Source organism: Zootoca vivipara, chromosome 14 (assembly GCF_965207765.1).
Source record: "Zootoca vivipara chromosome 14, rZooViv2.hap1.1, whole genome shotgun sequence".
NCBI lineage: Eukaryota > Metazoa > Chordata > Lepidosauria > Squamata > Lacertidae > Zootoca > Zootoca vivipara.
Genome location: NC_142597.1, coordinates 9,459,194 through 9,473,930, shown reverse-complemented (window position 1 = coordinate 9,473,930; position 14,737 = coordinate 9,459,194). Strand labels below are relative to the sequence as shown.

Sequence of the window (14,737 nt, the reverse complement as noted above, 5' to 3'; positions counted from 1 at the left end):
ACCAGTCTAGCTGCCGCATTCTGGATTAGTTGTACTCAATCAATCAATACTTTATTACGGCCATAGGCCCATATTAAGATATCAACACAAAACAATGTACATCATACAGCAGAACAAAACAGAATAAAAGAAGACAAAATGAATCGAATCAGTTCCGTTCATATAAATCCTATCCCTATAAATATTATAAATTACAATTACAAGGTAAAAACACCATATCACTTAGTTAATCTGGTCACCACTATAAATCAAACATTAGGACGAAAAATCAATAATCATAAAGTAACCCATTTTTCCTCTTGTAGGATAGGACTGCAATCAGGAATCTAGCTACAAGGAGTGATCTACTCGGGTCATTATCCTGTAACAGATACCGTGTTTCCCCCTTTTTAAGACACCGTCTTATTCTTTTTTTTACTCAAAAAAAACACACGGTGTCTTATTTTCAGGGGATGTCTTGTACCTTAAGGCCTCCTCGGAGGGTCCAGGCAGCTGGCTGGGGTGCTGCTGGGCGCTCTGTGCGGCGCTGCAGCAGCAGCTGGGTCCAGGCACCAAGGCAGCAGGCCGCTGGCTCAGTGCTTCGTCCGGCGCTGCGGAGCGCTCCTCTCTGCAGCTGCCTGTTCCGGTGGCAGGGCGGCAGGCAAAAAAACCCAAACCAAAGAGGCCAGGCCGCTGCGCTCCGCCCAGCGCTGCAGGGCGCTCCGAGCCCTCGGCGCTGCGGAGCGCTCCTCTCTGCAGCTGCCGGTTCCGGTGGCGGGGCGGCAGGCCGCCTCGGGCAGGCAAAAAAAGAGAGGCCAGGCTGCTGGCTCGGGCGCGCGGAGCACCCCGAGCCTCTGAGAGCCAGCAGGACGAGGAGGAGGCTTGCCGGGTCATCGCCCAGCAGCGCGCGCGGAGCGCCCCGAGCCTCCGGCAGCCAGCAGCAGCAACAACAATCCCAGAGGCTCGGGGCGCTCCGCGCGCGCTGCTGGGCAACGACCCGGCAAGCCTCCTCCTCGTCCTGCTTGCTCGCAGAGACTCAGGGTGCTCCGCGCACACTGCTGGATGCCGACCTGGCAAGCCGCCTCCTGCTCTTGCCGGCTCCCAGAGGCTCGGGGCACTGCTTTTCTATACTCTTGCCGCGGCCAGCGTGCTGGGTCCCGCTGGCTGGCTGGGGCACTCAGCGGTCTCGCTCCTCGGAGGTATGGCTTATTTTCAGGGTATGGCTTTTATTTCCTAAACGCTTAAAATCCTGCTATGGCTTATATAATGACTACGTCTTAAAATAGGGGAAACACGGTATGTTAACTGGGATTCCGAAGTCTTATCCAAAAGGCTTCTCGGCCTTTTGGCTAAGATCAAGTGTAGTGGATTAGTTGTAGTTTCCGAGTCACCTTCAAAGGTAGCCCCACGTAGAGCGCATTGCAGTAGTCCAAGCGGGAGATAACTAGAGCATGCTCCACTCTGGCTAGACAGTCTGCAAGCAGGTAGGGTCTCAGCCTGCGTACCAGATGGAGCTGATAGACAGCTGCCCTGGACACAGAATTGACCTGCGCCTCCATGGACAGCTGTGAGTCCAAAATGACTCCCAGGCTGCGCACCTGGCCCTTCAGGGGCACAGTTACCCCATTCAGAACCAGGGAATCCTCCACACCTGCCCATTTTCTGGTTGGAGAAGTTGGAATTTTGAAGGCTAATTGAGCTTTGTTTTGTGTATTGCCTGTGGAAGTGCAGAGTAGTTGGTTCACATTAAAATGTGAACTGCCCCCCATCAAGGAATTGCATCCAATGCTAGTCCTACTTTAGGTAGTTCTATTGAAATACTGACCGGAGTTGCATCTTGCCCTACCGAAATGCTGACTAATTGGTGGTTCGCAACATGATACCCAAGGCCCTTTCTCCCCTAGCTGCCATTTGAGTGATTCTCAGCAGTCTGTAATAGGGTTGTGGCAGCTGGCAGGCAGTTGCAGTTTCCTGCTCCGTATCAGAACCCAGACAAAGCATTATATGCCTTCATTCCATTTCTGGGCTATTAACAGATGTGAGTGCATCTGTTGACCTCCCTTTGGTTGCTTATACATCAATTTGCAATGTTGCAGCCTTTTGTAGAGGACAAGAAATCCATCGATGTGCAGAGATGATGTTGAGAACGGTGTAGGAGCAAAACTTTTAACACAACCTCTACTATTATAGACAGACAGCATCACAGAGGGCCTCTCAGTCTGCAGCTTTGCATTTGTAGAGAGGAGACAGGGGAAAACATTCCATGTTATATGTGCATGAAAATAGTGAGAATATATTTCTGAAGCAACACCTGTGAGAATGTGAGTGTTAATCTAACTGATAGAAATTCGTGTTTATCCAGGATACCAGCAGAATGAATTTTCTGATCCTGGGACTACTTTGATGCAGCAACTATGAAGTAATGGCAAAAACATTTTGATTCACGCAATATACCCTTGGTCTTTTTGGAACATAAACAATACATTTATTTTTAGAGTTGTTTGGTGGATAAAGGTCTTGTGTGTGTGGGCACCCACATAGAGATAGTTTTTAAACTTGACTTTCTGGCATTCTCTCTCATGTTATTCCAGACTTGGAAGATATAGTTGCACTTAGTCTTTTTCTGTTCTGTTTTAGGCCCAGAACAGAGCTGTAGCTCAGCGACAGAACACCTGCTTTTTATGGGAAAGATCCCTAGTTCAATCCCTGGCATCTCCAAGTAGGGCTGGGAGAAAACCATTATCTGAAACTCTGGAGAACACTACCAGTCAGTGACAATACTAAACTAGATTTACCAAATGTCTGAATCAGAATAAGGCAGCTTCCTTCTAACATTTCTCCCAGACACAAATACTGAAGAAGGGAACTTTTACTGGGACTGGGGGAAAGGGTTAAAAGGTCCCTCCACTCTCACTGTGATCTCATGAGATTCCCCCCCCCCCAAAAAAAGTGCATAGAGCGCCTAAGAAAACACAGGTGTGCTATTTGGAAAGGGGGATGTTACAATTTGAGAGTTTATTCGTAGAAAAAATCAATAGAGAAGCAGAGGGCTTGAACAGTCTAGGATTCAGCTGTATTTTAATCAATAGTTTGATTTATGTTTTTAATGTATCATATAATTGGATGTTAGCAGCACTGAGCCCGGTCCTGGCCGGTGAGGGCGGGGTATAAATAAACTTTATTATTATTATTATTATTATTATTATTGGAAATAATTAGAAATTGGGGTGGGTGGGAATTGAATCACTTAGAATTTAAAGGTGAACAACTCATGTAATTTTCATATTGTTGAGAAATAATACACGAAGCGGAAAGCAGCCATCGTGCTCTGAATTTTGCAACACAGTTTTCCAGCCAATTAATATATACAAAAAGCATAAATTAGTATGAAGTGTGCATAAAAAGCATATATTAACATGCAAAGGTACACTGGGTTATGCAAAAATGCTTTGTGAAATTGTGTCTGTTAGAGAATTGCATACAAGTGCATATCTAATAAGAGAAACCGGCACTAAAATGCCGATGAATTTTCAGGAGGATTTACTGGAACAAAAAACAAAAACAAAAAAATTATGGTGGAAATGTGTTGAAATGAATAAAAGAGTGGGAGAATGAGAAATGGAGAAAAACTGAAATTGACCAAGTTCACCATTCTTAGAAATTAGAACGATCTGGCATATACTGAGAGAATAGCTGGGTTATATTGCACCAGGGACACTGCCTGGCTATTCCACTGAGATTTTAAGTCCGGCGAGAGGAGGCTGAATAGGGAAAATGTGACAGAGGGATATTTTGCTCATGTCATTGTGAGATGCTCAATAAAGAGTGGGCGAACAAAGCAGGACTATTCACAGTAAATGCTGAGTGTGTGTTATCTATTTACACACATAGATAAGCTGCTACTCTATTTTATATAATTTTAACCATTGTTGCTTCCGTGATTGTTTGTTTTTAACTTTTGCAAGCCATATTGACGGGAATGATGGGAAGATGATGGATTATGAAAATAATGCCAACATCTGAGCACCATTTGACATTGGGCTGCTGTTTCTCTGTGGGGTTGCTTTGTGTATATTTCTTGATTTTCTGTCGTTCAGTAGGTCTTGTCTTATTATTTTTGGCCATTATTCTGCTGCCATGCTTTGTTACTGCCGATGGATGAAAAAAGTACACTGAACTGAACCCACCCCAAATACTATACACTCTCACCTGTGAAGAAAGCCTTGTTTTTTCAAGCAAGAATCCGTGCTTAGAATTGCAGCCAGCACTTATTAGAAGACTGCTGCCTTGCTTGCTGTGTTATTGTTGTGTTGTGTTTTGTTTTTTTGGAAAAAAAGCTGAACAAACCAACCTTTATTTATTTATTAAGAGCGAAAGTGCCGACGGAAGATTTTAAAGGCAGATATTGCATAGTTTGGAATCACATCTTGGCAGGCGGATGCTTTCAGCTCATGCGTTCTGACCTACTTGGCTGTTAGAATTTAATTAGCAGCCATATATTATTGTCAAAGTAATTAAAGCTTTGCCTTGATTAAAAATGGAATTGTTTAATTAAAAAGAAAAGGTTTGGCTAACCTTAGTGTTATGCCTGAGTAAGACATTCTCTATCAGCTAATTTCCCTGTATCTTTTCCATTCAGGCTTGAAGGTTCGTGAGGCATACATCAATGTGACAAGGCAGCAAGTAGAAGATTTTCATGGGCCAGAGGACTACTGGTGTCAGTGTGTTGCATGGAGCCACTTAGGGACTTCAAAGAGCAGAAAAGCTTCGGTCCGCATAGCCTGTAAGTGCTGTCCAGCTTTGCTACAGAAGTTTAAGGATGCACCCTGTAGACTACTGTTGGGCATTGGGTCACTTGACAATCTCCATTGTCCAAACATTGATGGTCAGCACAGCTGACAAAGCAGCAAGAATAGGGAAAACAGGGGTGCTGAATGTACACACAGAGGGTGGGAAAGGCAGAATTGTACCATAATACTTCTCTGACATTCAAGTGTTTTCAAGCTCTCTGGTGAGCAGTAAGATCTATTCCCTACTAAGTTTACTGCTTAGTTTGCAATTCCTGAGAACAAAATAGAAGCCTGACACATGCTGGAGTTGCAGTGTCGCCTTTCCAAGTATTCACAACTAGGGGTCATGTGAGTATCAGATACTCACTTTGTAAGTAGTTTGAAGTAGAAAGCCTGGGATTTAAAAATTTGCCTGGGTCCCTCATAAGTGTATGGGAAATACATGTGCGGTTACTGTAAATACAGTAACAAGTACAAAATATATCTGTCGTAGCTGAATACTCACATGTTTTGACAGCTTTGTCCCCTATCTCTGTGGTTAACAAAAGGTGATTCCATATGATCGAGAAGTACATAGCTGCTGGTGATATGTATGGGGAAACAGATAACCATTTCTGCAAATTAATAAAAGAATCATCTGGATCTCAAGCATGGGCCTAAATGCACTCTCCAATAAGAGAGTCATAGCAGAGCTTTAAAAGCCACAAAAATGCAGCAACAGTGAAGTGTTACAAACAGGCTGTTAGACCTTTTAAATGTTCCATTTAGTCTGTTTACAACACTTTCCCCCGTTTCCACCACACTCACAATGAACAGACCAACAGACCACACATTTAGTAAGTTTAAATGGCTTTACTTACAGACTCCAAACTTCAGGTTCATGTGTTATTCCATGCAGCAACAAGAAGAACACAGGTAGAAATTATTGGGTTACAAAATTCAGAAAAATACTTCTGACCACACAGTGTGGGCTTGAAGTGGTCAAGCCCGGATGTGTTGCCTGGTCGGTTTCACATGGAAGACAAGGAAGCTTCAATTATATTTGACTGCAATTCCCCACAGTAAGCTTACTGTATGGTAACAACCTTTAATGCCATTCCAGGGCATGAGAAGCTGCAGATGATAGACCCACCGTGAGGCTTCTCGCTAAATCAAATTCACAAAGTGTGTTTCCTTAAATGCACAGTGTGTTTAATAGCTGTATATCAGCTGCAACTTCTGTTTTTGCATAATTTCATGGGTTTTTTTTTTTTAATGCATCTATCAAACACTAGAATGGAAAGCACAGCACATTTATAAGCGTTGTGCCCGTTACTCCAAGGTTCCCTATGAGAAGACACGCTAAAAGTAAAATAAAGTTGACGATACTGTTCAGACATTTGCTCAGGCTTACAGTCAAAATATCCATATGTACAATGGGATTGCAGCAGAATGCTCTACCCTCGCTGTAAGTTTATTTATACATCTATGCTGTCTATGCACAACATGCATACACTCACACATGCAGTCATGTGCCAAAGGCACAGTCCACAGCCTTGTGCCTAACATGTGCACAACATGCTCATATGTTGGTATGTTGTGGATGAGTAAGGTGCTTGCTGACACAATCCCACTTCCCCTACTTTCATTGGCTGTATGGAACATCTGAAGTGTGCTAAAATAGCACATGCAAATCTTATTTCACATTTAACTTGAGATAAATTTGGATCTATCCTCCCTAACATTCGGCTGAAACAGATTTGTCTATAGCATACCTGCCAAGTTGCTGTCAGAGAAATAAGGGACCGGGCCGGAAATAGCAGACCGGAAGTAGCGCTGCCGCCGTTTGGGGATTGGGCGGAGCATGCTCAGAAGTGACTTTTGATGCTGCTTTGCCCAGTTCCAAAATGGCCGCCACGCCAGAAGTCGCACTGCAGCCATTTTGGAACTGGGAAGAGCAGCATCAAAAGTCGCTTATGAGCATGCTCCGTCCAGTTCCAAAATGGCCGTCACGGCAGAATAAACTGGGGGGAAACAAAAAAAAAACTTTTTTCAGCTAGGAACAGCTGGAAAAACGGGGATTTCCCGAGGAAAATGGGAGACTTGGCAGCTATGGTCTATAGTGATGTTGTCAAGTTTCCAGTTCCAATTCGGGAATGACCTGCCAGAGATTCAAAATAGAAACAAGACCAGCCATAATGCCTCCCTGACTAATCTTGAGAGTTGGAGTCTTGAAAGAACTGCATCCCAACATGGTGCGCCCAAAGCGATAATGCATGAAAAGGCTTAGCAAGACCTGGGGAATGCTTTGGAACCCAGGAGACCTGCTGACCTGATCAAGCCAGACACATCTTTTAGTACTTGCAGAGTATATGTGGATTTAAGATTGCATTTGCAATGATGAGCAGGTAATCGGTGCATTAAATAAATAATTAGAGAGGATATTGGGCTTGTGTGAAGGTGCCAGAAGGTGTTAGATTCTGTACTCGAACAGAAACCTCATCTCACGCCCATTTTGGGATACTTAAAGAATTTTATTTCGGTGAACCTTGCAGCAAACTGACATGATCCTGGATCTCTTGGCCTAATTTGCAGTTTGGAACCTCATTATCCTTTTGATTATACACATCTCCAAATAATGCGTTACAGTTCCCAGCACAAAAATGTGCCAGAGTATGATTGAAATGCATACTTGCAGATGAACAATGTTTAGAAGTGCAGACTTTGGGTGGTGCCAGACATGGCATGAGAGGACTTCCATTTGCTCAATGAGACTTCTCCTCTTCCTCTCTACCTTGACCCCTCAATCTCTCCCTCCCCATCTGTTCTAGAGAGATTTTGTGTTCTGGTTTGATGCCAGATCCCACGGAGAAAGCAGAAAGGCTGAAGGCAAGGCTGGTTAAAAGTTCCTGGACTTGATCACCTCCGAGGGAACAATTTGAAGCCTCTAAAGGCCTTATCCACAATTCCCTTTGCCCTGCTGCTCCCCCCGAGGAAAACCCGCTGTTTAGATCTGAATCAGAACAAACGACAACCAGGTTTTCTGCAGATTCTAATTTGTTCTGGTTTAATGCTAAAGAGTAGGTTGTCTGGGGGAAAGCAGTGGGGCAAAGGGGAAATCTGTCAGTGGAAAACTGCTTGGACCTGTGCCTTTCTTGGCACAAGACACGAGGAAGTGTGGAAGAGCCCTAAGTCTCTGTTTCCAAACTACCTCCTCCAGCTTCCCTCCATTTGTAGGGAAGAGCCTTAAAGGGCCAACCCTCTGACTGAAGACAAACACTCCTCCTCTGTTCTATAACCTGCCTCCTGGTGTACTTCCTGTACCGCTGGACTGGTGATGTACTGTAGAGGCATTTGGTTCCTCAGGGGAAGGTGACCATGAGGTTCTGATTTCTGGCCCTACAGGCCCTGGTGGACTAAGAGATTCCTCTGGGGGCTGCTGTTTGATAGCCTCAAGCACAACGGTCTCCCTATCTTCAACAGTCATTTCTGAGCCAGACCTGTCTCCCTATCTGGTATCCCCCGCAGTCTCCAACTCCATATCTGGATCACTGCTAGATTCAGGGATTATGACACTGATAGATTCAGGAGTCTTCCCAGCCTCCAGAAAATACTATTTTTGGGGGGGGGGGTCCAGCAGAAGGGCGAGAGGAAATAGATCTGTCCATTTGTGTACACATTATTCAAGCACGTACAGAAGATTAAACCCTTCTTTCGGGTGAGCTCCTAGATGGCCCACTTTCTGCACATCCCCCTTTTTTTCCTGTGCATTATGGATATTATCTTTTCTTCCACGTTTTTTTTTTCTAAGGATGCTCGCTTTAAATTGAACAGTTGGGTAAACACCGCAGCTTCATGATTTTTATAAATGACAGTGATTTTTCATTGGCTGGTTTGCTTGGAATGCGTAAATTATTTTTATTTCATTGAATTAACTGCCCTTATATTGAAGGAGCTGGTAATTCTCCCGTTTTGCAGGGCAGCATTGGGCTATTATTCGGAATTGGATTTTTATTGACTCTCTCTCCCCCCGCCATATACTATGAATTTTCTTTCCTAACATGGAAGTGTGAAAAGGGAGCATGAAATTAATTGGTGGATCGATCTGGCTGTATAAGTTCTGAAGCCACATGGACACGGCTACTTGCTTTCTCCATGTCCAGTGTGGCTTTGCAGCCCCCCCCCCAAAAAAAAATATTACAGAGCCTTGGTGAGGAGCTGTTATGTAGCCTTGATATAAGTAAAAAAAGCACTCTGGTTGTTTCCATTGGCAAAGCAACCTTCTCTGTTTTCTCAATAAAGCTGTGTTGCTTTATTTACATATATTAATTGTTTCCTGTATCATATACAGGTATGTAGTGTGTGGGAAGGGAAGGGTCTCTAACATTGTTAGAGACTCCCTTCGGGCGGGGGGGGGGGGAATAGCAGGAGAGAATTATACTGACTCAGCTGTAGAGCACCTGCTATGAATGCAAAAAGCCTCAGGTTCAGTGCCCTAGCATCACCAGGTAGGAATGAAGGCAGACATCACTTTCTGGATGAGGTGGAGCTGCTGCACTAACTTTTCATCAAGTACATCTCTGCTCCCTTTGGATTTCAGCCTGGGATTACGACCCTGACTTTTAGTGATTTCGGTTGAATATATGCACTTCTAAAATGTGTTTGTTTGTTTGTGTGTTGTTTTAGAAAATTCAACATTTTTTTTAAAAAAAACTTGCACTTGAAGTAAAATTCTGTTAATTTTCAGAATCAATCTTTCTCTCTCTCTCTCTGCACCATGAAGTCTGAGACTGCTTTCCGTTGTTGTTTTTAAAGGCTTGTGGGAGAAAGAGTGTGGGAGCGAAACATACATAAGTGAGTGGGAAGATTTCTCTGATAGACCTCACAATGCAATATGAAGAGAGGCAAATTCTTACAATTTCATTCTCTCGCCAGGGGAGAAAGCATTTAGTCAGTTCCCAGGCATGGGAGCTGTACAGCACTATGCTTAGCATGCTTATTCCGAGCCAAGTCCCACTATGCCCAATGAGACTAGCTCGCCAGTAATTGTGCTTAGGATTTAGGAATGGGAGAGGCATTCATTCACATCACCGTACCAATTTTGCACTCCTTGAACTGCTTTAACTAGTATATTAACCAAAACCCACACTCCTCTGTTTTGCAATGCTGTTTTCCAACCTTTTAGGACAGCCAGTATGACATAGTGGTTAGTGTTGGGCTAGAAATGGAGAGACCCAGCTTCAAATCATCACTAAGCTACGAAGCACAGTGGGTGACACTGAGCCAGTCAGTCTCTCACAGCCTAACGTACTTCATAGGGGTGTTGTGAGGATAACCTGGTTGGGGGGGGGGGTTAACCATATATGCTGCTGTGAGCTCCTTGGAGAAGGGGTGGCGTATGAGTGCCTTTCTAGTTTTCTACCTGTTTCTTTATATATGTACAAATACACACACCATCTAAATTGCCCACTTCATGCCATCTGGTGAAATAACTGCTTGCCTATGAAAACTCACACTGCAATCAAGGTGTTGGCCTTCAAGGTGCCACAGAACTCTTGATACAAGCGTGGGGAACCTCAGACCCTATGTCTGGATGTGGCCCTTTAGGCCTCTGGATGTGGTACCCAAGACTCTCCCTGGGCCATGCCACACTCCTCAAAGGCCCTGCTTGAGGGGTTTTGAACTGTGGTGGCAGTATTTCTTGCTTGCCTAGATGAACAAATGTGTGCGCAGAAACCCCTGGGATTTAGTCAGCCATGCTTCTGGTGGTCTTCAATAGGTTCTCTAAAATGGAACATGGAGCGAAGACTGAAAAAGTTCCCTGGCCTGCTTTACTATATCTGCTGCAAGAGTCTAACCTGTTTATCCCCCTTGAAAATTTTTTTGAATGGTTAACTGCAATGTATTATTCTTTACAGATTTGCGCAAGAACTTTGAGCAAGACCCGCAGGGGAGGGAAGTTCCTATTGAAGGGATGATAGTGCTCCACTGTCGCCCACCAGAGGGAGTGCCTGCCGCTGAGGTGAGGGATCATGCCCTTGGCATTTCACAAACACAGTCTCTGTGTTGTTATGTTTGGATTCCTTTGGTTTAATCAGGTTGCACTGCACATTTAAATATGAATTAAGCACTGCAAGACAGGCTTAAAATGTTATTTAGGCCTTCTGGGTGAAGCAATATTTGTACACCTCCTATGTATTGCAAATTGAATCTTTTGACAGGCTCTGAATGGATACCAGCAATTATTTCCTTTCCTTTATTTCCCATTGAGAAACTATCTACTGACCATCCTGCACCATTAACTAGAAATCTGCCCAACAAAAGAAAGGGACCGCCAATAGCTGTCATAATATGATACTGTTGGAACATAGGGGGAGTTTTGCCATGGTAGAGATCAACACCACTCCAGCAAACTTCTCCAGAGTAACCATGAGGGGAATTTATGATATGGTTCCTTTGCACATATCACCCATACCACTGTGTAGCTAATGCATGATGTTGCATATACTTTAAGAAAAATGCTGGAAACCTCAGGAAGGGAGAATGCTATTGCGCCCAGACCCTTCTCAATGACTTTCCATGGGTATCTGGTTGGCCACATTGCAAGAACAGAAGGTTGTACTAGATGGGCCACCGGCCTGATCCAGCAGGCTCATCTTAGGTTCCTATGAGAGCAACTTCCACTTTGAGTCGACAAATAGCACAACATGTACTAAAAAAGTTTCTGGGCTCACTCTCCCCTTTCCAAGACCGGTTTTACCATCTAGTGAGTTATTTGTGTAGATCACTCCTTAGAAAGGGAAGCGTATTGAACCGTTGGAAGGCAAATAACAGCATACAGTGTTTTTACTCCTCTGAGTACTGGAAACGCCATGAAAACACTGACATATTAATTGTGTGTGGCCAGCCGAGCAGCTAAATAAAACATCTTGTCTGGATTTTGTAGTTTTCTTTTGATCATTGCCATTGATCACAAATTTCTTGCCATTCTGGTTCTTTCTTCAAGCCTTATGCTCTTCCTTCAGTATCAAGACAGACAATTACTGAAAGTGGTCAGCTTGTATCTGTAATTACTTATGCAGCAATTGCTTCCCTGATAGATCCTCTTCAATCCTCCCCACGGAATCAACTGCCCACTCTTCAGATTAGTAATTGGGAATAAGCACAAACCGCTGTAGGTAACTGTAAGGGGAAGAGAATATAGAGAACCTCCCCCTCTCATCAGAAGCAGCTCCTCCCCAAGCAGCGATGGCAGCGAGGACGCTGAGACCAGTCAGGAAGTGGGGAGAGAGGGCCAGGGCTCTGGCAGCACGGGAGAGCCCCTGCTACACAGGAGGGAGGAAGAGAGGGGGGGAAGGGGGGAGAAGGAAAACATGGAGCGTAGACCCTTTCCTCCGGTTCCAGAATTATGCAGGAGAAGGAGGGGAAGGAGGTTTGCTGTCCCAAGACTCTTATGTTGGAGGAAGTCAAGGGGCGGTTCAGTGCTGGATTCTGCATCGGACTGAGCAGACATGTTTTACACACCCGTCTCACTGTAAATAGACTGCACTAATAAAAACTGATTAAAGACAAGCATGCGGAGTGTCGTTACTCTAGAGTAGTCACAAGAACCTCTGACAGTAACTGATCAGAATTCATGCACATAACCTCTCTTCATCTCTACCTTTCACACACACACACACACACACACACACACACACACACACACACACGTTGACCACAAAACTAGCAACAATAAATGGTAACAAGAACAGCATCTATATCTCACCTTCTTGCTCCCAATTGCTTAATGTGGCATGCATAATGCAACCTCTCCATTTGGTTCCCACAACCTTGTGAGGTAGATGTCAGGGACTGGGCAGAGGAGGAATGGTGGAGATTGCCTCCCCAGCTTGACCTTTCCAGGGAGGAGGAAGAGGAAGACAGTTGTGTTATTTAATTTTATTTATATTTATTGTTTATTTAATTAATAAAATTTATTTTTAAAAACCTGCAAAGTGGTTTAGCAAAAAAACAACACAGCAGTAAAATCAACAACATAAGAGTTGCTACCTAGCATAGCTGCCAAGTTATCCCTTTTTTTAAGGGATTTTCCCTTATGCTGAATAGGCTTCCTCGCGAGAAAAGGGAAAACTTGGCAGCTATGCTACCTAGTACAGAGATATATGATGGTGGTGGCGCCTTTAATGTACAAGCCCCGTGAACAATTTTAAATCCTCCTTTTTGCAGATTGGGACTGTAACTGGGATGCCCCAAATAAACCTCAGTTGGGAACAGTAATGCTTCTGAAGACTTCTGGGAACTGCGGGAGGGGAGACTGTTCTTGTTCTGGGGTCCTGCTTGCAGGTTTCCTACAGACATCTGGTTGGTGATCATGAGAACAGAATATTAGACTGGATGGGCCATTGGCCTGATCCAGCAGGCTCTTCTTCTGTTCTAATTCAGCCTGATTGCCAGCTTTCTCTCTGTGGACACAGCTGGAAAAGCAGTGGTGCTTACATTACAGCAGGTTGTTGGTTCTATCTAGCAGCTCAGAGCTGAAGCTTTGAGCCAGCAATTCCATCTGTGCTGTGCTATGTTTACTCTCCAGCAAGACTTAGAGCCATATCTGTGCTGCTGCTATTTAGGTACACATTGATAGAGAGAGAAACTGATCTAAACCAGAGGCTGCTTGCTTCTCATCTCAGTCAAAATCACTATGGTATCTTCTTAATTGGGTGGACAGAAGAAGCCAGAGAAACAATAAAACTCTAAAGAACAAGCAGCACATTCTGTTCATTAGTCAGAAGGCCTGCTGAGCCCATGCCATTAGAAACTAGTTTATATGATGAGTAATGAGGCAAACTGGGAGGAGGAAGGCAAAAAAAGAAAGAAAGGAAAAAGATAACCAACAACTCTAAAGAATAAGCTGCCAGCTAGATAGTGGTAGCGAAACTGCTGAATAGGAATGAGAAGAGGAAATAAAATGTGTGTCTAAGAGCCAAACCACACATTATGTTAAATGCATGATTGCATTTAACACCAGTGGTTTTGTTGCCATTAAGTAGCATTTGCAGGGGGCCGGAATCAGGATTGTGATCATTTTGTGCAGAGAGGGTGTGTGTAAACTGCTTTCTCCCATGTGTACAAACTCCCATTTCCTCTGCATCCGGCATGCTCCCACCACTTTTAGGGAAGCAGTGTAGACATGATGCTAGCCATAATCCATATCTGTTGTCCTGCCGCTTCTTATGAGATACTGTGTTTTGATGTGATTCTTCCCTAACCTGTTTCGATCCGGAATGAGAAAAGGAACAACCGAGCTGCATTTTCAGCTGATAAAGGGCATACAACCACAGGCCTGATAAAAATCCCTTTATGTCAGTTCCACTTTTCCTCTTGCAGCAAATTGCTTTTAGGGTGGGGCAGGGACAAAAATGGTCAGTCAAGTTGAGTCAAGCTAGTTCAGCTATTGGACCTGGTGCAGCAAAATTCTAGGATTTTCCTGTGCCCCCTGCACCTTCCTCCTTCACTGGTGGAAGCAACAGAACACTGGATATGGCAATAGCTTCACCGCTCTGTTAAGCCCACTACTGCCCACAGGGCCATCTTAAGCGCCCCTGGCGCCATGGTGCGCCGGATCTCTCCGGCGCCCTTCCGCCCCGTTTCCCAGCGCGGTGGGCGGGGGGGGCGCGGTGCTGCTGCGCGGCGGGCAGGTGGGCAGGCACAGCGCGATCTCTCTGGCGCACTCCCGCCCCGTTTCCCGGCGCAGTGGGCAGGTGGGCGCTGCGCGCAGCTGTGCAGCAGGCCGGCGGACCGGCCGGCCAGTAGGCCGGCGCAGCTCGCGGCGCCCTCCTGGCGGGCCGGCGCCATGGTGCCCTGCGCCACCGGGGGTCTACGTAGAGCCAGCCCTGATTGCCCACCAGGGATTTGGATTGTCATCTAAAACATTCATTCAATGTTCAGAAGGACCCATCCACATCTGGAGGGACAGTTGAGGAGCCACACAG

At 44.9% G+C, this 14,737-nt stretch overlaps 1 protein-coding gene across 2 annotated transcripts in view; it reads left to right on the top strand.

Annotated features, from left to right (window-relative positions):
- UNC5D (unc-5 netrin receptor D) overlaps positions 1 to 14,737 on the top strand; it is a 405,607-nt gene that overhangs the window by 212,234 nt on the left and 178,636 nt on the right. For both annotated transcript variants that reach the window (XM_035140077.3, XM_060268544.2), the window contains exons 3-4: positions 4,619 to 4,762; positions 10,667 to 10,770. In XM_035140077.3, the coding sequence (XP_034995968.1) occupies positions 4,619 to 4,762; positions 10,667 to 10,770 (248 nt within the window). The remainder of the gene's footprint in view (positions 1 to 4,618; positions 4,763 to 10,666; positions 10,771 to 14,737) is intronic.